General features: G+C 42.2%; 1 protein-coding gene across 9 annotated transcripts in view; it reads left to right on the forward strand.

Annotated features, from left to right (window-relative positions):
* Positions 1–26,220, forward strand: part of TLK2 (tousled like kinase 2) — a 142,517-nt gene that overhangs the window by 28,749 nt on the left and 87,548 nt on the right. For 3 of the 9 annotated variants that reach the window (XM_010380079.2, XM_010380080.2, XM_030923436.1), the window contains exons 3-6: positions 16,477–16,548; positions 17,920–17,989; positions 18,848–18,891; positions 19,960–20,055. In XM_010380079.2, coding sequence (XP_010378381.1) covers positions 16,477–16,548; positions 17,920–17,989; positions 18,848–18,891; positions 19,960–20,055 — 282 coding nt within the window. Of the gene's footprint in view, positions 1–3,440; positions 3,587–16,476; positions 16,549–17,919; positions 17,990–18,847; positions 18,892–19,959; positions 20,056–26,220 lie in introns of all 9 variants that reach the window. The other 6 variants (XM_030923438.1, XM_030923439.1, XM_030923437.1 and 3 more) reach the window with 4 other exon arrangements.

A 26,220-nucleotide genomic window follows, 5' to 3' on the forward strand; every position in this document is an offset into this window, starting at 1 on the left:
AGGTCAGGAGTTTGAGACCAGCCTGGCCAACATGGTGAAACTCTGTCTGTACCAAACATACAAAAATTAGCTGGGCGTGGTGGTGCCCACTGTAATCCCAGCTACTCAGGAGGCTGAGACAGGAGAATCGCTTGAAACAGGGAGGCAGAGGTTGCAGTGAGCCAAGATCGTGCCATTGCACTCCAGCCTTAGCGACAAAGCAAGACTGCCTCAAAGAACTTTGTCTTGACGGTATATGATGATATTTTTGTTGGTTTACTACTACACAGAATCATTCATTTAAAATCACCGTATTTTTGGTCAAAGTTAAATGGAAGTAAAAAAAATTGACCTCATTATTATATCTCTACCACCCAAACATGTTTGCTACTCTTTTTTTTTTTTGGAGACAGGTTCTGGCTCTGTCCCCCAGGCCAGAGTGCAGTGTTGCAACCTCAGTTCCCCACAACCTCAACCTCCCCAGGCTCAAGCCATCCTCCCACCTCTACCTCCTGAGTTGCTGGGACTACAGATGTGCACCATCATGCCTGGCTAATTTCTTTATTTTTGATAAAGGTGGGGTTTTGTGATGTTGCCCAGGTTGGTCTCAAAACTCCTGGCCTCAAGCAATCCTCCTGCTTCAGCCTCCCAAAATCCTGGGATTACAGGTGTGAGCCACCTCGCCTGGCTTTTTAATTGATGAATTAATTTTTATTTATTTTATTTTATTTTTATTTTTTAATAGAGATGAGGTGTTGCTGTGTTGACCACAATGGTCTCGAACTCCTGTCCTCAAGCCATCCTCCTGCCTCAGCCTCCCAGAGTGCTAGGATTACAGACATAAACCACTGCCCAGCGGCAGTTTTAAAATAAGTCAGGTTTCTTTTGTTCTTTTAAAAGTTTTTTCTTGAGATGGGGTGTTGTTGAAGATGATTTTTGTGAGTTAACAGGGTATAGTGCTCTCTGCCAGATTGAAAGTAGTGTGGGGATTTTGCCAGTTGTTGTCTGTTTTAATCACGCACTCCGAAACGCGAAATAACCACAGCATGGGTTCAGGGACCCACTGAAAGGTGAACCTGAGCTAAAACTCCACTGATCACCTGCCCTCCACTAAATCCTCTTCTGACTGGTGGACCACAGTGACAGATGGGTCTTCTGGAATTAATGCTAGTTCAGAGCCAGTGTCTAGTTGATAATCCTTTTCCCCAATACATAGCCATCCTGATAAGAGGCCATAGGTCCTTTTGTGGATGTCTAGGAGAAAAATTAATGGTATCATAGAAATTTTTGTCTATGTAGTAGTGTCATCCTCATGGAAACTTGACCTTCTCTTCATTCAGTGGGTTCTAGATCTGTAAACTGCAATCTGGGTTTACACAATCTGGGTTACACAATCTGGGTTGCACAGATTGAGCATCTGTGATTCTCATTTTTATGATTAAAGTTAAACTTTTGACCAGACACAGTGGCTCATGCCTGTAATCCCTGCACTTTGGGAGGCCAAGGCGGGCGGATCATGAGGTCAGGAGTTCGAGACCAGCCTGGCCAATATGGTGAAACCCCGTCTCTAGTAAAAATATAAAAAAATTAGCTGGATGTGGTGGTGCACACCTGTAGTCCCAGCTACTCGGGAGGTTGAGGCAGGAGAACCGCTTAAACCCAGGAGGCAGAGGAGGCAGTGAGCCGAGATCATGTCACTGCACTCCAACCTGGGTGACAGAGTAAGACTCCATCTCAAAAAAAAAAAAAAAAAAAAAAAAAAAAGGCCGGGTGCGGTGGCTCATGCCTGTAATCCCAGCACTTTGGGAGGCCAAGGTGGGCAGATCACCTGAGGTCAGGAGTTCAAGACCAGCCCAGCCAACATGGAGAAACCCTGTCTCTAGTAAAAAATACAAAATTAGCCAGGCATGGTGGCTCATGCCTGTAATCCCAGCTACTCGGGAGGCTGAGGCAGGAGAATCTCTGGAACCCGGGAGGTGGAGGTTGCGGTGAGCCAAGATCGTGCCATTGCACTCCAGCCTGGGCAAAAAGAGTGAAACTCCATCTCAAAAAAAAAAAAAAAAAAGTTAAACTTTTTTTCACTTGACCTAGAACTCTTCTGTTTATACACATCAAGTAAGAAAACAACCTAACAGATTTCACATCTGTTTCACTTCTAGGAATGTTGTAAGGTCTCTGGGAGTCAGACTACTATTTTGACTCTGGTATGGTGTGAAAAGGTAGTACTACTAATGATTAAAATAAAAGGCATAGAGACGCTTAGTTTTTAAAATGGCATTATCTTCTTTACTGGAGTATGGGGCAGTTTGACTTTGTTGGCAGCTGTGCTTCTTGTTTTTTTTTTTTTTTTTTTCTTTTTGAGACGGAGTCTAGCTCTGTCGCCCAGGCTGGAGTGCAGTGGCGGGATCTCAGCTCACTGCAAGCTCCGCCTCCCGGGTTTACGCCATTCTCCTGCCTCAGCCTCCTGAGTAGCTGGGACTACAGGCGCCCGCCACGTCGCCCGGCTAGTTTTTTGTATTTTTTAGTAGAGACGGGGTTTCACGGTTTCACCGTGTTAGCCAGGATGGTCTCGATCTCCTGACTTCGTGATCCACCTGTCTCGGCCTCCCAAAGTGCTGGGATTACAGGCTTGAGCCACCACGCCCGGCCGGCAGCTGTGCTTCTTCAAACCTAGGCAGGCTTAACTTTTGTCTTCTGTTCTCAGTTGAAAGCTGCCAATTTGGTCTAAGGAGGAAATGAAAACTTTAGAAACTCAGCAAATGTTGACATTTAAACTTTTAAGTGAAAGATTAACCTTTGGCATCTATTCTACAGTTTTTCTTAGTTTATATGAGCCTCCTTCGTGGTGCTGAAGGACTGGTGTCAACATTTGCATCTTAACCTCAGTGTTCATGGATTTATAATTTATCCACAGAATTTTCTCTAGGCTTATAACTAAAGTATTTTTTAAGATCCCCCTCTGAAAAAAAAAGTACATTTTAAGTATATTAGAAACATGTTTTACTTTATTTTTGCAAACTGTACTCTTGTAAAAACAAGAAACTTGACTCTTGTTCGTCTTCTAAACTGTCCATTTGATTTTTTTACTTAGAAAATTATTATCAGAAGGAGACAGGGGAGGCAGTTTAAATGTTGTCATAAACAGTAGAGCTTTTATGGAGAGATCTTATCAAAATTAGTTTTGATTTAACGGATCAGACTAGTTAATTTAAAAAATTTGCTAGTTTTTTTTTTCTTTTTGAGTCTGTGGGTGGCTTTTTTAAAGGACAATTTTCCCTCCCAAGTGACATGGATATTAGTAAGCATTCTCCCAGGTAGCTATTATATAGCAAAATGACAAGTAACAGACTATTTTACTAAGAAAATAAGATAAAATGCCACATAGTTAAACTTAAATAATGTGGACAAAGAAGCATTTAATGTACCAGAGTATGAATTTACCATTCAATTTATGGTTTTAGGAGATCTAGAAAAGAGGAGGAAAAAACAATAAATATGCAAGAAGAAATAAATACATTGCAAAACAGAAGAATGGGAAATAATCAAGAGTTGGAAAATTAGGAAACAAAAGGCAAAATGAAGGAGAGTACATCGGATATAACAAAAGGTACTGAGGACTTACAAAGAAAATACTGGAAGTGAATGTTGTTAGTTATATGAAAGTCTCAATGAATAAATAATTTCAAAGACACTAGGAATTAGTACTGACGAAATAAGACATAAAAATCAGAATAGGGGCTGGGTGCGGTGGCTCATGCCTGTAATCGCAGCACTTTGGAAGGCCGAGGGCAGGCAGATCCAGCTAAGTCAGGAGCTTGAGACCAGCCTGGGCAACATGGTAAAACCCTGTCTTTACTAAAAATACAAAAATTAGCTGGGCGTGGTGGTGTGTGCTTGTAATCCCAACTACTCGGGAGGCTGAGGCACAAGAATTGCTTGAACCTGGGAGGTGAAGGTTGCAGTGAGCCGAGATCGCACCACTGTACTCCAGCCTGGGCAATAATAGAGTGAGACTCTATCTCAGCAACAACAACAAAACCAGAATAAACTCCTGTAACCAAGAAAAAAATTGAGGCGATTGTGAAACTATTTCCTCCTCTCCCCCATACCACCTTAAGGGGGCAAAAGTCCACTCTGTAGGTATTGGTGATTTCTCCTTTTATTTTATTTATTTATTTATTTATTTATTTATTTTTTGAGACAGGATCTTGCTCTGTCACCCAGGCTGGAGTGCAGTGGTACAAACATGGTTCACTGCAGCCTCGACCTCCTGGGCTCAGGCAGTTCCTCTACCTCAGCCCTCCCAAGTAGCTGGGACCACAGGCGTGGGCCACCACACCCAGGTAATTTTCTAATTTTTTGTAGAGATGGGATCTTGCTATGCTGCCCAAGATGGTCTGGAACCCTTGGGGTGAAGTAGTCTTCCCTCCTCAGCCTCCCAAATGGTTGAGATTATAGGTGTGAGCCACCACTCCTGGTCTTTCCTAACCTTTTAAGAAGCAGATATTTCTCATGTTGAATAATAAGATAGAAGTAAACAACTGACAGCAAAATGACAAACATGAAAAAGTAGAAGTATAACCTAATCTCATTTATGAATGTATAGATGTTTAAATTCAAATTAAAATGCTAGCAAATGGCCACAGCAGATTATTCCTTTGTTTTGTTTCAAGTAGTTTATCCTAGGAATGTCAGACATGTTCAGTGTTTAAAAACTCATTAATATGTCTAGAGTCAGTGCTGTGGTTTGAATGTGTCCCCTCCAAAATTCAGGTGTTGCCAGTGTATTAAGAGGTGATTAGGTAAAGACAGCTTCTCCTCTCATGAGTGGGACTAGGTATCCTTTTAAAGGCTTAATGGCGTAACCTTGTCTGTTTTTACACCTTGCCATGTGAGGACAGTATCCATTCCCTCTTGCCCTTCTGCCTTCTACTTTGTGAGGATGAAGGAATTCCTTCCCTCTGGAGGACACAGTGTTCAAGGCACCATATTGGAAGCAGAGCCTGGACCCTCACCAGGCACCTAACCTGCTGGTGCCTTGACATTGTACTTCCCAGCCTCTAGAACTGTGAGAAATTAAATTTCTGTTTTTCATAAATTACCCAGTCTGCTGGGTGCAGTGGCTCATGCCTGTAATCCCAGCACTTTGGAAGGTGGAGGCGAGCGTACTGCTTGAGCCTGAGTTTGAGACCAGCCTGGGCAAAGTGGTGAAACCCCCTCTCTACAAAAACACAAAAATTAGCCAGACGTGGTGGCGCATGCCTGTAATTGCAGCCACTTGGGAGGCTGAGGCAAGAGGATTGCTTGAGCCCAGAGATCAAGACTGCAGTGAGCCAGGATTGGAACACTGCATTCCGGCCTGAGTGACAGTGAGACCCTGTCTCCAAAAAAAATTACCCAGTCTCAGGCATTCTGTCGTAACAGCACCGATAGGCTAAGTATGGCTTAATGGTGAGGAGTACTTTTTCTGAACCAGATAGCCTTGGTTCAGATCTTGATTTGCTTCCTAGTGGCTGTGTGACCTTGAATGAGTTTATTGATCTTCTCTTACGCTTTCCTCATCTGTAAGTGAGTAATAAGAGCAGCTACCTCACAAGGTAGGGCAGCCATAACAGATACCACAGACTGTGTGGCTTAAACAACATAAATTTATTTTCTTATAATTCTGGAGGCTAGAAGTGCAATAGCAAGGTGTCAGCAGGTTTGGTTTCTTCTGAGGCCTTTCTCCTTGGCTTGCAGATGTCTGCCTCCTTCCTGTGGCCTCATATTGTAGTCCCTCTGTGTGCATACATGTCTGTGCGTGCTCACTTGCTCTCTCTCACTCTTTGTCCTGATCTCCTCTCATAAGAATACCAGTTTTATTGGATTTACGCTTCTGTCTCCAAATACACTAAAGTACTGGAGATTAGGGCTTCAACATAGGAATTTGGGGAGGACATAGTTCAGCTCGTAACAGGTTGTTATGAGGATTAAGTGTCCTGATATACCTGGCCCTAGCAAATGCTTCCTAAGTGTTTATTTTTTTTATTATTACTTTACAGTAATAAGTAATACATAATATATAATATTACTTTACAGTAACAAGTAATACATAAAAACCCAAACACTTCAGAAAAATCTTTTAATTTCAGAGTAATTAATTAGAGGTTGGCAGGAAGTTGCACAAAATGTATAGGAAGGTTCTGTTCATGCACCCTGCATCTCTCCTCCTGTAGAATTCTAGTACATTATTAAAACCAAAACATTGACATTGATACAATCCATAGGACTAATTCAGATTTGAAGTTATACATGAATCATTTGTGTGTGTGTGTGTGTGTGTGTATTACACTTCTAGGCAATTTTATCACATGTGTAGCTTGTTATAACCACTGCAGTCAAGATGCAGAACTACTTCATCACAAGGCTCTTTCCTGCTAGGCCTTTGTAGCCACACCTACCCACTCTCCCTTGAAACCTTAATCCTTGACAACTACAAACCTATTTTCCTGTATAATTTCATTATTTCAAGAATGTAATATATATAAATGGAGTCACAAAGTACACAACCTTTTATTTTGAGACAGAGTCTCTCCCTGTCACTCAGACTGGAATGCAGTGGTGCGATCGATCTTAGCTCACTGTGGCCTCTGCCTCCTAGGTTCAAGCTGAGATCCTCCCATCTCAGCCTCCAGAGCAGCTGGGACTACAGGTGCACACCACCACACTAGCTAGTTTTTAAATTTTTTGTAGAGACAGGGTCTCACTATATTGGCCAGGCTGATCTTGACTTCCTGGGTTCAAGCAATCTTCCTGCCTTGGTCTCCCAAAGTGCTAGGATTACAGGTGTGAGCCACTGCACCCAGCCTACAGTTTTTTGAGATTGGCTTTTTTCACTCAGCATAATTTCCTTGAAGTTCCAAGATTTTGCATGTATAAATAGGCCATTCCTTTTTATTTCTGTGTAGTGTTCCATGGTGTGGATATAGTACACTTGGCTTAACCATTGCCTCCACAAGGACATTTGGTTTGTTTTCAGTTTTTGGCTATTATGAATAAAGCTGCTATGAACATTCTTATAGAGGTTTTTACACCAACATGTTTTTCTTTCTCTGGAATAAATGTTCAAGAGTGCAATTGCTGGGTCAAATGATGAGTTTTAGTGTTTTTGTTTGTTTTTTATTTTTTTGAGACGGAGTCTTGCTCTGTCGCCCAGACTGTAGTGCAGTGGCACCATCTCAGCTCACTGCAAACTCCGCCTCCCAGGTTCACGCCATTCTCCTGCCTCAGCCTCCCGAGTAGCTGGGACTACAGGCGCCCACCACCACCCCCGGCTAGTTTTTTGTTTTTTAGTAGAGACGGGGTTTTACTGTGTTAGCCAGGATGGTCTCAATCTCCTGACCTCATGATCCGCCCGCCTTTGCCTCCCAAAGTGCTGGGATTACAGGTGTGAGCCACTGCGCCTGGTGGCATTTTTAGTTTTAAAAGAAACCGTCAAACAAAAAAGGCTTTACCTTTTTACATTCTCACCAGCGATATATGTTAGTGATTCAGTTTCTCTACATCCTTGACAGCGTTTAGTGTTGTTGCTATTTTTTATTTTAACCATTCTCATAGGTGTGTAATGAAATCTCATTGTGGTTTAAACTTTTATTTCCCTAAAGGTTAATGTGTTGAACATCTTTTCTTGTGCTCATTAACCATCTTTTTTTTTTTTTTTTTTTTTTTTTTTTTTTGAGACGGAGTCTCGCTCTGTCTCCCAGACTGGAGTGCAGTGGCGCGATCCCAGCTCACTGCAAGCTCCGCCTCCCGGGTTTACGCCATTCTCCTGCCTCAGCCCCCCGAGTAGCTGGGACTACAGGCGCCTGCCACCTCGCCTGGCTAGTTTTTTGTATTTTTTAGTAGAGATGGGGTTTCACCGTGTTAGGCAGGATGGTCTCGATCTCCTGACCTCGTGATCGACCCGTCTCAGCCTCCCAAAGTGCTGGGATTACAGGCTTGAGCTACCACGCCCGGCCTCATTAACCATCTTTACATCGCTCCCCGCCTCTTTTTTTTTTTTTTTTTTTCCTGAGATGGAGTTTCCCTCTTATTGCCCAGGCTGGAGTACAAATGGCATGGTCTTGGCTCACTGCAACCTCCGCCTCCCGGGTTCAAGCAATTCTCCTGCCTCAGCCTCCCAAGTAGCTGGGATTACAGGCATGCACCACCATGCCCAGCTAATTTTGTACTTTTTAGTAGAGATGGGGTTTCTCCTTGTTGGTCAGGCTGGTCTCAAACTCCCGACCTCAGGTAATCCGCCTGCCTCAGCCTCCCAAAGTGTTGGTGAGCTACCGCCCCTGGCCTGCATCCTCTTTAGTAAAATGTCTGTTCATATTTTTTACCAGTTTTCTAATTGGAATTCTTTAGATAGTCTAATCTCAAGTTCTTTGGCAGATGTGTGGCTTGAAAATATTTTCTTCCAGTCAGTAATTTGTTTCTTCATCCTGTTTACAGGGTCTTACTCTGTACTTCTGATGAGGTTCCATTTATCAATGTTTCCTTTTGTGGATTAGAGCTTTTGCTGTCAAGTCTAGGAACTGTTGGCTTAGTTCTAGGTTGTAGAGATTTTTCTCCCCTTTTTTCCTAACAGTGTTATGTTTTATATTTAAGTTCTTGATCTATTTTGTTTTTTCTCTTTTAAAATTTTATTTATTTATCTATTATTATTATTATTATTATTAGAGACGAAGTTTTGTTCTTGTTGCCCGGACTGGAGTGCAATAGTGTGATCTCAGCTCACTGCAACCTCTGCCTCTCAGGTTCAAGCGATTCTCCTGCCTCAGCCTACCAAGTTGCTGGGATTACAGGCACCCGCTGCCATGCCCGGCTAATTTTTTGTATTTTTAGTAGAGACGGGGTTTCACCACGTTGGCCAGGCTGGTCTCAAACACCAGACCTCAGGTGATCCACCTGCCTCGGCCTTCCAAAGTGCTGGGATTACAGGCGTGAGCCACTGCACCGGCCAAGTTAATATTTTATAAGGTGTAAGCAAGGTTTGTTTGTTTGTTTGTTTTTGCCTATGCATCTAGTTGTTCCAGTAGCGTTTATTTAAAAGTCTCTTTTTTTCAATTTATGTAATTTATTAAATTGCCTTTTTTTTTTTGAAGAGACAGGGTTTTACTCTGTTGTCCAGGCTGGAGTGCAGTGGTGTGATCATAATTCACTGTAACCTTGCATTCGCACTCCTGAGCTCCCGCCTCAGCCTTCTGAGTAGCTAGGAGCTAGGACTACAGACAGTGCCACCATGGCTGGCTAATTTTTTCATGTTTTTGTACAGATCAGATCTCGCTTTGTTGCCCAGGCTGGTCTCAAACTCCTGGGCTCAAGTGATCCTCAAGCGAGTGATCCTCAGGCGATCCTCCCACCTCATGCTCTCAAAGTGTTGGGATCACAGGGGTGCACCCTATTAAATTGCTTTTGTACTTTTGTGAAAAATCAGTTGAATATATTTTTGTGGGTCTTTTTTTGTTTGTTTTGTTTTGTTTTTTGAGACGGAGTCTTGCTCTGTCACCCAGGCTAGAGTGCAGTGGTGTGATCTTGGTTCACTGCAACCTCCACCTCCCGAGTTCAAGCAGTTCTCTGCCTCAGCTTCCAGAGTAGCTGGGATTACAGGCGCCCGCCACCACATCCAGCTAATTTTTTGTATTTTTAGTAGAGACAGAGTTTCACCATCTTGGCTAGGCTGGTCTTAAACTCCTGACCTCATGATCCACCTGCCTCGGCCACCCGAAGTGCTGGGATTACAGGCATGAGCCATCTCGCCTGGCCTTTTTTTTTTTTTTTGAGACGGAGTTTTGCTCTTGTTGCCAAGGCTGGAGTACAGTGGTGTGATGTCAGCTCACTGCAACCTCCGCCTCCTAGTTTCAAGCGATTCTCCTGCCTCAGCCTCCTGAGTAGCTGGGATTACAGGTGCCCGGCACCATGCCCAGCTAATTTTTGTATTTTTAGTAGAGATGGGGGTTTCACCATGTTGGCCAGGTTGATCTCGAACTCCTGACCTCAAATGATCCACCACCTCAGCCGCCCAAAGTTCTGGGCTTACAGGTGTGAGCCACCATGCCCAGTCAATAATAATTTAAAAAAAAAAAAAAAATGGATGAACTCAGTAGTTATTCCTACTTTGTAATTTTAAAAACAATACAGTTTCAAAAACTTTTTAGTTGTGGTAAAATACACGTAACATAAAATTTACTGTCTTAACCTTTTTTTTTTTTTTTTTTCTTTTTGAGGTGGAGTTTCGTTCTTGTTGCCCAGGTTGGCGTGCAATGGTGCTATCTTGCCTCACTGCAACCTCTGCCTCCTGGGTTCAAACCATTCTCCTGTCTCAGCCTCCTGAGTAGCTGAGATTACAAGCACCCACCACCACGCCCGGCTAATTTTTGTATTAATAGAGATGGGGTTTTGCCATATTGGCCGGGCTTGTTTCAAACTCCTGGCCTCAGGTGATCCACCTGCCTTGGCCTCCCAAAGTGCTGGGATTACAGGCGTGAGGCACTGCGCCCGGCCCCGAGCCACCGCTCCCGGCCCACCGTCTTAACCATTTTTAAGTGTACAGTTCAGTAGTAAATACATTCAGATTGTTTGCAGCCAATCTCCAGAACTTTTTTAACCTTGGAAATTGAAAACTAAAATGCCCATTAAACAACTCCTCATATCTACCTTCCCCCCCAATCCCTGGCAGCTACCATTCTACTTTGTCTCTATGAATTTGACTATTATAGGTGCCTCATCTAAGTGTAATCACAAAGTATTTGTCTTCTTGTAACTGGCTTATTCACTTAGCATAATGCTCTCAGGGTTTATCCATGTTGTAGAATGTAGAATTTCATGTATACACCACATTTTGTATCCATTGATTTGTTGATGGGTATTTGAGTTGCTTCCACCTTTTGGCTATTGTGAATAATACTGCTGTGAACATGGTTGCACAGCTATCTCTTTGAGGCCCTGCTTTCAAGTGTTTTGGGTATATTCCCAGAAATGGAATTGTTGTATCATATGGTAATTCTGTTTTTGAGGAACTGCCATAGTTTTCCATAGTGGCTACACCATTTTACATTCCCATCAGCAGTGTACAAGTATTCTAGTTACTCCACATCCTCACCAATGCTTATTTTGTGGGGTTGGTTGGTTTTTTGTTTCCTTGGTAGTGGCCACCTCAATGGATATGAGGTGATGTCTTGTTGTGAGTTGCAGTTTCCTGAAATTAGTGACTTTGAGCATCTTTTCATGTGGTCGTTGGCCATTTTTATATCTTTGGAGAAATATCTGTTCAAGTCCTTTGCCCATTTTTTTATTGGGTTGTTATTTTGTTGTTGTTGAGTTGTAGCAGTTATTCGTATATTTGGGTTATTAATGCCTTACTATATATGTAAATTGCAATTTTCTCCCATTCCATGGGTTTCCTTTTTATTCTGTTGATTGTGTTGTTTAATGCACAGATTTTAAATTTTGATTTAAAATTGGTGTCACATTCGAGAAATCGTTGCTAAATTCAATGCTGTAACACTTTCTCCCTGTTTTCTTCCTTTTTTCTTTTTTTTGAGACAGAGTTTTTGTAGCCCAGCCTGGAGTTCTGTGGCGTGATCTCAGCTCACTGCAACCTCCTCCTCCCGGGTTCAAGTGATTCTCCTGCCTCAGCCTCCCGAGTAGCTGGAATTACAGGCACCTGCCACCATACCCAACTAATTTTTGTATTTTTAGTAGAGACCGGGTCTCAAACTCCTGACCTCAGGTGATCTGCTCACCTCGACCTCCCAAAGTGCTGGAATTACAGGCGTGAGCCTTCGCGCCTGGCATGTAGTAAGTTTTGAAATCAGGAAGTGTGGGACCTCCAACTTTGTTCTTTTTCAAGATTGTTTTGTCCGTTTGGGGTCTTAGCCCATTTATGCTTAGTGTTTCATTATTGGGTTGCTAAGCTTGTGGGAGTTATTTATATTCTACTGCTCAAGGTCATCACCAAGGTCTGAGTTTTCACAGAAGAAATTTGCAGCCTCGGGCATAAATGGGTTAATATAGTTTTTAATGGTAAAGCTTTAGAGGTGTTACCATGAAAATGAAGAACGGAAAAATGTTTTTTATGATTATTGTTTCGTGTTTTATTCAGTGCAGTAAAATGTAAAACAAATAAGAGGTGTAAGTTATAGAAAGGAAGATAAAACCTTGTTATTTACAAATGCTATGATTTTGTACCTAAACAATTAAATCGAAAGGACCAAACTGGGCCGGGCGCAGTGGCTTATGGCTATAATCCCAGCACTTTGGGAGGCTGAGTTGGACGGATCACTTGAAGGCAGGAGTTCCAGATCAGCCTGGCCAACATGGTGAAACCCCTTCTCTACTAAAAATACAAAAAAATTAGCCAGGCATGGTGGTGTGTGCTTGTAATCCCAGCTACTTGGGAGGCTGAGGCGGGAGAATTGCTTGAACTCAGGAGGCAGGGATTGCAGTGAGCTGAGATCACACCTTTGCACTCCAGCCTGGGCTACAGAGCGAAACTCCATCTCCAAAAAAAAGGAAAGGAAAAGACTGAAAATGATTACGAAGAACAATTCAGTAAAGTGACTGGCTAAATAAAAACCATGAAAATTGATAATTTCTGTATATCAGCAGTAACAGAAAAATAGGAAAAAATTCCTTTTCAAATTAAGTAATAAACATGTTCTTATTTTACTCATAATTGTTTTGTTTTGAGACAACGATCTTGGCTCTGTCACCCAGGCTGGAGTGCAGTGTGCAGTGGTGTGATCTTGGCTCACTGCAACCTCTGCTTCGCGCGCTCATGCGATCTGCCCACCTCAGCCTCCATGTAGCTGGGACCACAGGTGCACACCACCATGCCTGGCTAATTTTTTGTATTTTGGGTAGAGATGGGGTTTCACCATGTTGGCCAGGCTGGTCTCGAACTCCTGAGCTCAAGGGATCCACCCACCTTGGCCTCCCAGAGTGCTGGGATTATAGAAGTGAGCTACTGCTCCCAGCCTGTTTTGAGTTAATTTTTATGTGGATGTGAAGCAAGGGTACAACTTCATTGTTTTGCCTGTGGCTATCTACTCCTGGCACCATTTGCTGAAAAGACTATTCTTTCCCTCATTGAATTGTGTTGGCACCCTTGTCAAAAATCATTTGACCACAATTATGGATTTATTCCTAGACTCTCAATTCTATTCCATTGATCTAACCTTATGCTAGTACTGTACTGTCTTGATTACTTTGGCTTTGTTTTAGGTGGTGAAGTATGAGCCTTCCTACTTTTTCAGAATTGGTTCCTAGCAATTCCATATGCATGTTAGAATTTGCCTACCAATTTCTACAAAGAAGTCAGCTGGGGCCTGGTGTGGTGGCTCACGCCTGTAATCCCAGCACTTTGGGAGGTGGAGGCGGGTGGATCACCTGAGGTCAAGAGTTCGAAACTAGCCTGGCCAATATGGCAAAACAATAGTAAATTATTATTGTTTATACTATAGAATTATTTCTTCTTCTTGATGCTACTGTATATGGAATTATTTTCTTCATTTTCAGATTGTTCATTGCAGTTATAAAAAAATGGATTTTTGTCTATCAATCTTGTATTCTACAGCCTTGCTGAACTAGTCATTAGTTATAAAAGGAAGGCTCCTTGTGGCTGTTTTATGCCCTGGGTCTCTCCTACAAACTAGCCAGTCTGCAGTCTAGCCTGTATCTTCTTTACATCCAGGAACCTCTTTCCACTTGCCTAGTACTACAACCCCCATTGTTTTTGGGAACACCCTTAGACTAAAACTTGTCACACTCCTGCAAGTGAAGTTAGGTCCTTTGAGATACTCTGTGTTCCTGTTTCTTCCCTTAGGCAAAGTATCTGAGCCAGTGTTCTAGTGGTAGAGGTGGGGACAATGGCAAGCTTTTCTGTGAATGCTACCCCAGCTCTAGGAGGGTGTGGGGCAGGTCAGCAGCCTGGGGTCCTCTTGGCTTGTCTCTCCTGTTGTGGAACCACTGTCCCATGAGCTGGGAAAAAGGGTCTTTGGGTTCCCAGTATTCTCAGTGTGTCATGCCTATGAAAGGGCCCCTTTTCCACAAGTAGGGATTGAGCAGAAGAAGGGAGCCCCTGCCTCTGATGGTACTTGCCCGAGACTTAGCCTTAGCAACAGAAGTCAGGGCAGGATGAGAAATGCTGAAGTTGCATCCCTCCCAGGAATAAAGAGAGCCCTCGGGGCTGAGTGCAGTGCTCACACCTGTAATCCTAGTACTGTGGGAGGCTGAGGCAGGCAAATCACTTGAGGCCAGGGGTTCGAGCCCCTCCTGGCAAATATGGTAAAACCCCATCTCTTGGGCCAGGCGCAGTGGCTCACACCTGTAATCCCAGCACTTTGGGAGGCCGAGGCGGGCAGATCACGAGGTCAGGAGATAGAGACCATCCTGGCTAATATAGGGAAAGTCCCATCTCTCCTAAACAAAATAAAAAAATTAGCTGGGCGAGGTGGCGGGCGCCTGTAGTCCCAGCTACTCGGGAGGCTGAGGCAGGAGAACAGCGTGAACCCAGAAGGCGGAGCTTGCAGTGAGCTGAGATTGCGCCACTCCAGCCTAGGCGACAGTGTAAAACTCCATCTCAAAAAAAAAAATCTCTACTAAAAATACAAAAATTAGCTGAGTGTGGTGGCGTGTACCTGTAATCCCAGCTACTCGGGAGGCTGAGGCGGGAGAATCGCTTGAACCCAGGAGGCAGAGGTAGCAGTGAGACAAGATCGCACCACTGCCCTCCAGTCTGGACAACAAAACGAGCAAAAGCAAGACCCTGTCTCAAAAAAAAAAAAAAAAAAAAAAAACCCTCAGGCTTGGATTTTGGGGAAAGGGGACACTTGTATTCTTGGCTGCAGCTCCCAGAGCCTAACTGATGGGGCCGGGAGTGGGATCTTTGTTCAGATTCCATAGACTGTCACTTTTCTGACTGAATTTTCATAGAGTTTATTGAATAAATGTTTCTTTTTTTTTTTTTTTTTTTTTTTGAGACAGAGTCTCACTGTCGCCCAGGCTGAAGTGCAGTGGTGTGATCTCGGCTCACTGCAACCTCTGCCTCCTGGGTTCAAGAGATTCTCCTGCCTCAGCCTCCCGAGTAGCTGGGATTACAGGCATGCGCCACCATGCTAAGCTAATTTTTTGTGTTTTGTTTTTTTTGAGGCGGACCCTTGCTCTTGTCACCCAGGCTGGAGTGCAGTGGTGTGATCTTGGCTCACTGCAGCCTCCACCTCCTGGGTTCAAGCAATTCTCCTGCCTCAGCCTCCTGAGTAGCTGGGATTACGGGTGCCCACCTCCATGGCCTGGCCAATTTATGTATTTTTAGTAGAGATGGGGTTTCACCATGCTGACCAGGCTGGTCTTGAACTGACCTTAGGTGATCCACCTGCCTCGGCCTCCCAAAGTGCTGGGATTACAGGTGTGAGCCACCATGCCCGGCCAATTTTTATATTTTTAGTAACGATGGGGTTTTACCATGTTGGCCAGCCTGGTCTCAAACTCCTGACCTCAAGTGATCTACCCACTACAGCCTCCCAAAATGCTTGGATTATAGGCATGAGCCACCATGCTCAGCCTGTTTCTTCATTTCTTGTTTGCCTTTAGGACTCAGAGACTTTGAGTGCTTGTTATTTGATAATTTTCGCTGCTTCCACTGAGGAGCAGGTAGTGGAGCTTCCTTACACTGTTATTCTCAGTGTCAGTCTCCTGTAAACTTTTTTTGAGCTAGCATTCATGCCTCCATAAGGCTTAGCTTAGAAAAACATTTCCTTCATATGAGCTTTGACCATGCTTCATAAGGAACTCTTAATATACCCCTTAACATCTCAACTTTCAGGTACTGTTCTTTTGTGTTATAAGAGGCCAAGAGAGTTGATTTCTCGTGTTTATTTTCCATAAACAATTCGGTACATGTGGAAGTACTATAGAAGAGAAAATCTGCACATGAGTACAGAGTTTGTAAAATAATGAAAATAATGGTAGATAATTTTAATATGGAGGTTACAGCACCGCAGTTGAGTTCTATTCAGGTTGGCTTGAAGTTGATGCAGTTAACTTTTGCCTTCTCTGACCTGAGTTAGACATCAGAATCATCAGGCTTTGGCCCGGTGTGGTGGCTCATGCCTATAATCCCACCACTTTGGGAGGTTGAGACAGGCTGATCACTTGAGGTCAGGAGTTTGAGACCAGCCTGGCCAACATGGTGAAACCCCATCTCTACTAAAAATACAAAAATTAGCTGGATGTGGTGGTGGGCACCTGTAATCCCAGCTACTTGGGAGGCTGAGGTGGGAGAACTGCTTGAACCCAGGAGGCAGAGGTTGCAGCGAGCCGAGATCATGCCATTGCACTCCAGCCTAGGTGACAAGAGTGAAACTCCGTCTCAAAAAAAAAAAAAAAAAAGAAACCCATCAGGCTGCTGCTTCTTCAGAGTTGCTATCCTCTTAAATTAAAATTTATTTATTTATGATTTTTTTTTTCTTTCAGGGACCACTTAATAGTGAGTCTTCCAACCAGAGCTTGTGTAGCGTGGGATCCTTGAGTGATAAAGAAGTAGAGGTAAGAAGCTATGTTCATGGCAAGACTTTTCATACTTCCACTTTTGGGCGAGGTTTGGTGACTCAAGGCTATAATCCCAGCACTTCGGGAAGCCGAGGTGGGCAGATTGCTTGAGGCTGGGAGTTCGAGACCAGCCTGGGCAACATAGTAAGAACTCATTTCTACAAAAAAACTTAGCAGGATGTGGTGGTGCACACCTGTGGCCCCAGCTATTTGGAGGCTAAGGTGGGAGGATTGTGCCTGGGAGGATGAGGCTGCAGTGAGCTGTGATGGCACCACTGCACTCCAGCCTGGGTGACAGAGTGAGACCCCCATCTCAGAGAAAAGATAACACTGCTTAATTAACTCCTTGGGTGCTGTTAGACTCTGTGTCAATTGCTCCTCTTTGAGTTGTGTGCTCTTTGCATATGTACAGCTATGGTGTGGCCCTCATGAGTTTTTATTATTATAATCATGTGTGGGTCTTATATATTTTAAAATTTTTGCTTAGTTGCCATCAATAAAGGATAGAAATTTGCAACATTGTTCCTGTTTAAATGGAAAATAAAATTGATTGACTGATTTTATTTTTACAACTTTTTTCGAGACATAGCCTCACTCTGTCATGTAGGCCGGGGTGCAGTGGGGCAGTCATGGCTCATTGTAACCTGATACTCCTGAACTCAAGCAGTCCTCCTGTCTCAGCCTCCTGAGTAGCTAGGTGCCACCATGCCTGGCTAATTTTTTAAAATATTTTTATAGAGGTGGGGTCTCGCTGTGTTGCCCAGACTGGTCTGGAACTCAAGCCATCCTCCCACCTCAGCCTTCAAAGTGCTGGAATTACAGGCATGAGCCACAGTGCCTGGTCAAGATTTTTTGTTCATTTGCTTAGCTTTTCACAGCCCTCATGCACAAGTATTTTTTGTTTTGTTTTGTTTTGTTTTTAAGGCATATAACCTAGCTGCCTGTAGATGGGTCTAAGTGTAAGTCTGTAACCACCTACTTTGCACTTTGCAGATCTCTCCTTTTTGGAAAAAAGATTGGATTTAAAGTAGAAGTACTGTAACAGCAGTTTTCTGAGAACTTAACATATGGTGGACATTTGTCCTACATTGTGCTCTATTAAATATCTTATGAAAGTTTTGTAGTACCTCTGATTTACAGATGAATAAACTGAAGCTCTGATATTTTAAGCAGTTTGACAAAAATTGTGTGGATGGTTTGGTTCTAGACCATAATACTCTTTATCATACTCAGTTTTAAGAGGAAGACAGTGATTCAGGACTTGTCTAGACCAGTTATATCTGTTTATGTATTTTGTGTATACTCGCTGTTTTCCTAATGTGAAAAATTTACCAAAATGCTAATTGTGACGTATATGGTTTTTAACAGACTCCCGAGAAAAAGCAGAATGACCAGCGAAATCGGAAAAGAAAAGCCGAACCATATGAAACTAGCCAAGGTAGTAATAATTTCGTATCAACAAAAGTACTCAATTCTAATGTACTTAGATAGAATTTTCTAACTCAAACTAAATAATTAGTTTGTACACAGGGATTCCTGATAAAGGCGGTTTGTGTATCTTAAGGGAATATCAGACGGTTTATTACAGACTTGCCATTTGATATACACCTGACAAAACAGTGTTAGTTCTTCGGGGACTCTTTGTTTTCCCTGTTGTAAGCTAACAATCTTCTTAACCACAGGTTTTTCTTTACACCAAGCATATATTATACAAAAAAGAGGTTATGTCAGAGTTTTAACTCTGACTTGTGTTAGATCAGTGATTTGTTAATGACAGCCAGCTGGAACTGCTTCATTTACATTACTGTCCTTTCTACCTACTGCTCTTCCATGGCAGTTGTTTAGTTGAATATTGGAACCCACTGAGATAAATCTGTAAACATGATGGTTATAATGCCAAATATCTTTATATAATCAAAGAAAGAAAAAATGGCTTGGCTTTTCTTTCTCCCATTCTAAGGAATAGAAAGCCCAGTCTTGTTGCATCCTTCTTAACTTTTAAAATCTGCAGATAATTCATTTTGTCTTTGGGAGCAAAATTCTCCCAAAGTGACAAGAAAAATTACTGAATCTTAAAGCTGTGAAAAATTCTTCCTTTCACTGCTTGTTCAGTCCTTTATCTTATGGAGGAAATAGTCTGTTCTTAGGCTAAGGTATTTTGGCTCATTTGTTACAAGTAAAGGTGACGCTTGGGTTTATAGCAATGTATGTAGTTACTGAATGTATAGTACATTTTAGTGAATGATGGTTTATATGTGTATTGGAAAAACTGTATTTACTTTGGTTTCATTTTCAGGGAAAGGCACTCCTAGGGGACATAAAATTAGTGATTACTTTGAGGTAAGTTACATTTTTTGAAAAAACAACAAAAAAAAAACCAAACAAACAAAAAACCAAACTCTGTAGTGATTTTTTAAAAAAACCTAAATCTTGTGTTCATTTGAGGCTTTAGAAAGTAATATTTTGGCCAGGTGAGGTGGCTTATGCTTGTAATCCCAGCACTTTGGGAGGCCGAGATGGGAGGATCGCTGGAACCCAGGAGTTCGAGACCAATCTGGGCAACATGGGGAAACCCTGTCTCTACAAAAAAATAGAAAAAATTAGCCAGGTGTGGTGGCACACACCTGTAGTCCTGGCTACCTGGGAGGCTGAGGTGGGAGGATCACTTGAGCCTGAGAAGTCGAGGCTGCAGTGAGCCATGATCTGCACTGCAGCCTGGGTGACAGTGAGACCCTGTCTCCCCCCACCCCCCCCCAAAAAAAGAAAGAAAGTAATGTTTTGCCTTTACTGTACTCTTCTTCCCTTTCTCCCCATCTTCATCAGTTAGTGCTGCCCCATCTCTCAATAAGAGAAAACTGCTGCTGCCTTCCTAAATTTAAATTTATTATGTGTCTTGTCTGTGATGATATAAGAATTCACAAATGAGGTGATTTTTCTCTTGGCCAGACGAGGTTTTGTGTCTTACAAAGATTGAGGTGGAATGACTCGGACTCTTCTTTTGTCCTCCTCCCTTTAGTCCAGTGGAACATGTAGTGAGTTCCCTGACCCATCGTTAGTGGTTACTAAAGACACTAACATCCACTGCACCACTGCATTTCTGCTTCGTGTATTTTGAGACAAGAAGGGAAAACATTCTTCTCTCATGTCCTTTCAAAATCATGTATACCTTCAGCTTTCTAGCCGTGTTTTCTTTATATCTTGGTATATTTCTGCTGGAGCTCCTTCTTAAAAATCTCATTAAAAAGTTAGCAGAATTTGACTTGTGTGGCATTTTCTCTCTAGAGTAAGATGTATTAACTTAAAGGGGCCATATAATTAAGATCTGTTTGTGTATTAATCTTTTACTCTCCTTATCTGAAGCATAGTACTGTTTTGAATTATTCATATCCGTTTTTCCCTGTTGGCCAGTTTGCTGGGGGAAGCGGGCCAGGAACCAGCCCTGGCAGAAGTGTTCCACCAGTTGCACGATCCTCACCGCAACATTCCTTATCCAATCCCTTACCGGTAAGCATTCACCTGGAGAAATTTGACACCTGTTGTAGGAGACAAGATGCCCGGAAACACTCAAGCAAAGTTTCTCTTTCATTAATTACCCACAGGGAATGAAGCATTAGGGAGAAAAGTTCATAGTTTTACCTATGAATCCCTTACTTAGATTCAAATCTGTATCAGTAAATTAGTTTTTTACAGAAGAGCCAATCCTATTATCTCTTTATAATAAATTACCTCTAATCCTACAGCTCAGTAGTCTATCAAAGAATTGATTCCAATCGAAACATTAGGTTTTTTCCCTTGCCAAATTTGTATGTTCCTGTAGGGTTTTTTAATTTTAAAATTTGACCAGCTTCTGGCATAATTGAATTTTCTCCAGAGCTTACTCAGTGATGTACTAGAAAAACTAATGCTATACAGATTTGTGATAGGTTTGTTTCCAGCCTGTAAGAGAGATCTGAAGGTCTTAAAAACGTACCTAAGTTAGTGGTTCTCAGTTGGTGGCAGTTTTGCCCCTCAGGGACATTTGTCAATAACTGGAGTCATTATTGGTTGTCACAGCTCAGAGGTATGGGGATGACGCTATAGGCATCTACTGGGCAGAAGTCAGGGATGCTGATAAACATTCTGTAATGTTAGGACAGCCTCCTTGCAAAAAAAAATTACCTGGTCCAAAATATCAGTGGTGCCGAGGTTGAGAATTCCTGAGTAAGCCAATGTAGGAGTATGTTTATTTGCTCCAGTGTCTTCGCATTATTTGTTGATACTGTGTAAGACTTCTTACTCAAGAGTGTGCTCTATCCCCTAATGCCTTAGGTATTGCCGCAGGTGGGATCTTGGGAGACAGGGTCTCTGGGACAGAAGTTTTTATTTTAGATCACTGATTTTTAGGAAAGTTGTTTTTCTTTGCCTTGGCAGAGTTGTGTAATAGTACTCATTTCCTAAGTGATTTAGGCTTCTGTATTGTTAAAGTATTTTAAAATGTACTTCCTCCCCCTCTACTGTCTCATAAAAACCTTCATTCATTAGGATTATTGTAATTATTAAAGCACTTATGAAAACATAAGTTAAACTTATGAAAACAGCTAAGAAGTTTTGGCTATTACTGTGTCATCCTTGCCATATATATATAATTTTCTTTTCTTTTTTTTTGAGACAGTCTCGCTTTGTCATCCAGGCTAGAGTGCAGTGGTGCGATCATGACTCACTGCAACCTCCGCCTCCTGGGCTCAAGTGATTCTCCCAACTCATCCTCCTGAGTAGCTCATACTACAGGCATGTACCACTACGCCCGGCGAATTTTTTTATTTTTTTGTAGAGGCGTGGTTTCACCATGTTGCCCAGGCTGGTCTCAAACTCCTGAGATCATGTGATCTGCCCGCCTCCACCTCCCAAAGTGGCATTAGCCATTGTGTCAGACCATCCTTGCCATAGTTTAAAATGTTAGAAATGTTTGATGATAGATCCAATTTGAGCAGGTTGAGGTTTGTTAGATAACTGTTGAAGAGGCCTGTGTCTCTGTTTTTCTTAAGTTTCAAACCAGTTAAAGTCTAACAGACATTAAATGAGATTACAGATTATCTATTTGGGACAGATACGTTTTATAGAATTTCTCAGTGTTGTCTATCACTCTTTTCTTCCTGAAATCCCCTTTTCATTTGGTTTTTAATGGTGTGACCACCCATCTCTCATATGTCAGTTTAGGTTGAATCTTACCTGAAGACAAAAGAGATGAACGCAATAAGCTGTAGACATTTTTGCCAGCTATATGAATGTGGCTGAGCCTCATCATCATGCAAATCTGGGTATAGATGAGGTGTTAAAATAGGAACCAAAGCTTAATCCTCCACCTTTTCCTTACTTGCCTCTAGGCTACTCAGCATGGTTGGAGGAAAACACACACACCAAAGTGACTGACTGATCTTCAGGTCATGAGTACTGGCCTCATGTGTACCTCTCACTGCCTGCCAGTCTTACTGTATTTCTACTTAGTTCCCTTTCCTCCATGAATATGTCCTGTTTTTGTCATCTCCTGCAAATCTCCAGCAATTCTTCTACTAACTGATGGCCTTCCTTTTTTATGTTACTGAGAAAATAGAAACGATCAGAAGAACATTTCCACATGCTCCTACCGCAGATTTGCCAAGCTCCTTGCATCAGTACCCACATCCATCTGCCTTTGGGATGAATGAACTTGCTAGCCCTTCACATGGGTCTGGTCTCCCCAATAATTATGTATCCAGCTGTCTACTTGACATTTCCACTTGTACTGTTTGAGCATGTCCAAAAAGGAACTCTTGCTTTCCCTTCCCTACCATAACAATAACATTGAACTGCTCTTCCTGTAATCTGCCTTGTCCTGGTAAATGACAGGTTACACCATCTGGTTTTTCAGGTCACAACCTCATGCCCCAAATGTAATCCATCAGAAAATCCTGGTTTTCCTTTAAAATGTATTAGAATGTGACCACTTTTCTATTTTTCCAGTTCACTGTATTAGCTTTCAAAGTAGTCTCCCTGTTTTTGCCCTTGTTTCACCTAGTCTGAATGTAATAGCCCGAGTAAGTGTTAAAATGTTCAGACACACCCTAGCACTCCTCTGCTCAACACTTCCTAGACTGAAGTCTTTATGTGACCTTTAAAAGCTCTTGCGTGATCTGTGCTCCCCACTGTCCACCCGATTCTGACATCTGCAGCCATTCTCCCTCTCCTTCATGCCACTGCAGCCACCCTGGCCTCCTTGAGCTCTGTGAAGAACGCTTTTGCTTCAGAGTCTTTGTACTTGCTATTTATTCCCTCTTCCAGGAACATTCTTTTCTCAGATATCAGCAATCTCTTCATCAGGTTGTTGCTCAAAAATGACCTTAGCCGAGCGGTCTCCCTTAGCCAGCTTCTCTAAAATAGCAGTCCCTCATACCTTGTCACTTTGTTCCTAACTGTACTTTATTTTAATTCTAAGTTATTGGTATCTGACACACCCATACATTTAATATATATTTAAATTTTTTGTTGATTCATATTTATACATACAGAGGAGTACACATTGTAAGTCTACAGTTCACATGAATTTTCACAAACTCTACAAGCACAAGAAATATTACCAGTGCTGCAGAAGTCCCCCTGAGTTCCCTTTCAGTTACCCCCTCCCTGCCGCTGTGGATAGCCACTAGCCTGACCTCTAACAACACAGATGAATTTTTTTTTGTATCTTGCATAAAAGACATTCAGTGTATACTTTTGTGTCTGGCTCCTTTTGTTGCATGTTTCTTTTGTGAGGTTTATCCATTTCATTGTGTATTTTGTAGGTCATTTATTGTCATTGGTGTGTTATAAGTTTAATTTTCATTTAATAATTTATATATTTTAATTTTCAACTATATAATTAGTTAATTGCCCATCTTCCCACCATAATTTTTTTTTTTTTTTTTTTTTTGAGACGGAGTTTCGCTCTTGTTGCCCAGGCTGGAGTGCAGTGGTGCGATCTTGGCTCACTGCAACCTATGCCTTCCGGTTTCAAGCAATTCTCCTGTCTCAGCCTCCCGAGTAGCTGGGACTACAGGCATGCGCCACCACGCCCAGCTAATTTTTTGTATTTTTAGTAGAGGCGGGGTTTCACCATCTTGGTCGGGATGGTCTTGATCTCTTGATCTCGTGATTTGCCCACCTCGGCCTCCCAAAGTGCTGGGATTACAGGCGTGAGCCACTGCACCCGGCCTAGAATGTTAATCTCATAAGAAAGGAGATTTTGCTTTGCTTCGTTTACTGCTGTGTCTTGTTGCATAAAGGTGTAATTTTTAAACTAATTTCCCCCACTTGACATGTAAGCAATAATATTTCATTTTCAGTCTCCAGCATCCAAAACAGTGCTTGGGACACAATAGGTGTTCAAAATTGTGCTGACAGGGAAGAATAGATGGATAAAAAATTATTTTCACCTTTTTTCCTGTAAAAGATTATTTTGTATTTGTGTTAAATATAAAAAATACAAAAAGTATGTAAAACATGGAAGTTTTTATACAGGACTTGGCAAAAGACAGGTCACAGCTGGCTAGCTAGGATGATTTTTATTTTTTAAAATTTATTTCATTTTAATTTATTTTATTTTTGGAGACAGAGTCTCACTCTATCTCCCAGGCTACGGTGCAGTGGTGCAGTGTTGGCTCACTGCAACCTCAGCCTCCTGGGTTCAAGCGATTCTCCTGCCTCAGCCTCCTGAGTAGCTGGGATTACAGCCGTGCACCACTACGCCTGGCTAATTTTTGTATTTTTACTAGAGACGAGGTTTCGTCATGTTGGCCAGGCTGGCCTCGAACTCCTGACCTCAAGTAATCCACCCGCCTTGGCCTCCCAAAGTGCTGGAGTTACAAGCGTGAGCCACCACACCTGGCAAGCTCGGAATGATTTTTAGATGTTTAAAAGGTTTTAGAAATGAAGGATATGTGACAGAGACTGACGTGGCCTGGGAAACCTAATATATTTCTCTCTGGTCCTTCACAAAAAAAGCTCCCAGAAAATCACTATAAAGTTAACTTTTTGTAATTGTTACATAGGGAGGTAAACTGTTTCCAGCAGCTGGAAACCTACATGCAGTTCCCTGATCATAACTCCCACTACCCTAGAAGTGATCACTCGGCTAGTTTTTGTGGTAATCATTTTCGTTTTCATGTAGTTTAAACTATCCATAAGCAAAATAGTTTAGTTTTGCCAGTAAGTAAACTCAGTGTTTAAATCTTATGTATTTTTATTTTTGGCTGTTCTATCAATTATTAAGAGCGGTGTATATATTCGTATCTCTTGCTGTGATTGTGGAAGTTGTCTGTTTCTTATATTTATATTAAATTTTGTTATATGTATTATGATTCTCTTCATCTCTTTAAAGCTCTTTGCTTTATTTTTTAATTTTAATTTTTATTTTTGAGATAAGTTCTCGCTCTGTTGCCTCGGCTGGAGTGCAGTGCACAATCTCAGCTCACTACAACCTCCGCCTCCTGGGTTCAAGTGATTCTTGTGCCTCAGCCTCCCAAGTACCTGGGATTACAGGCATGTGTCACCATGCCCAGATAACCTTTTTGTATTTTTAGTTGGGGTTTCTCCATGTTGGGCAGGCTGGTCTGGAACTCCTGGCATCAAGTGATCTGCCTGCCTCGGCCTCCCAAAGTATTGGGATTACAGGTGTGAGCCCCCAAGCCTGGCTGAAGCCCTTTGCTTTAAATGTGGTTTATCTGATGTTTAATATATCCAAACCATTGTGAGGTATAACTATTTCCATTCTTAATACTGTCAACTTTGCATTATTATGTTTTCTTTCTTTGGCAAATACCATGTAATTAGATTTTTTTCTCTTAAGTCTAAAATTTTTCTATTATCCTATTTACATTCATTATAATTACCACTCTGTTAAGTTTAGATATATCATCATTTAATGTGTTTTTTATTTATCCTGCCTGTTCTGTGTTCCTTTTTCTTTAATTTCTTGCCTTCATTTAGATTGAATTTTTTTTTAAGTCATTTTCTATTTTCCTCTTCTACTAGTAGCTAGACTGTCTTTGGTGTTTCTCTTAGAAAGTACCACTTACGGCCAGGCATGGTGGCTCACGCGTGTAATCCTTGCACTTTGGGAGACCTGGGAACCCACGTGGGAGGATTACTCCAGCTCAGGGGTTCGAGACTAGCCTAAGCAATATAGTGAGACCCCCTGTCTCTACAAGGCAGGCAAATCATGAGGTCAGGAGTTCGAGACCACCCTGGCCAACATGATGAACCCATACCTCTACTAAAGATACAAAAACTTAGCTGGGCTTGGTGGCAGGTGCTTGTAATCCCAGCCACTCAGAAGGCTGAGGCAGGAGAATCTCTTGAACCCGGGAGGTAGAGCTTGCAGTGAACCGAGATCGCACCACTGCACTCTAGCCCTGGTGACAGTGTGAGACTCCATCTCAGAAACAAACAAAAAAACAAACAAAGAAAATTTAAAAATTAGCCGGGCATGGTGGCATGCACCTTATAGTCCCAGCTACTCAGGTGGCTGAGGTGGGAGGATTCCTTGAGCTTAGGAGGTCGAGGCTGGAGTGAGCCACGATCACACTACTGCACTCCATCCTGGAGCATAAAGTGAGACCCCGTTTCAAATAAACCCCCCCCCCCAAAAAAAAAAATTACCACATGCCAAAATTTGAA

This window comes from Rhinopithecus roxellana, chromosome 19 (genome assembly GCF_007565055.1).
Source record: "Rhinopithecus roxellana isolate Shanxi Qingling chromosome 19, ASM756505v1, whole genome shotgun sequence".
NCBI lineage: Eukaryota > Metazoa > Chordata > Mammalia > Primates > Cercopithecidae > Rhinopithecus > Rhinopithecus roxellana.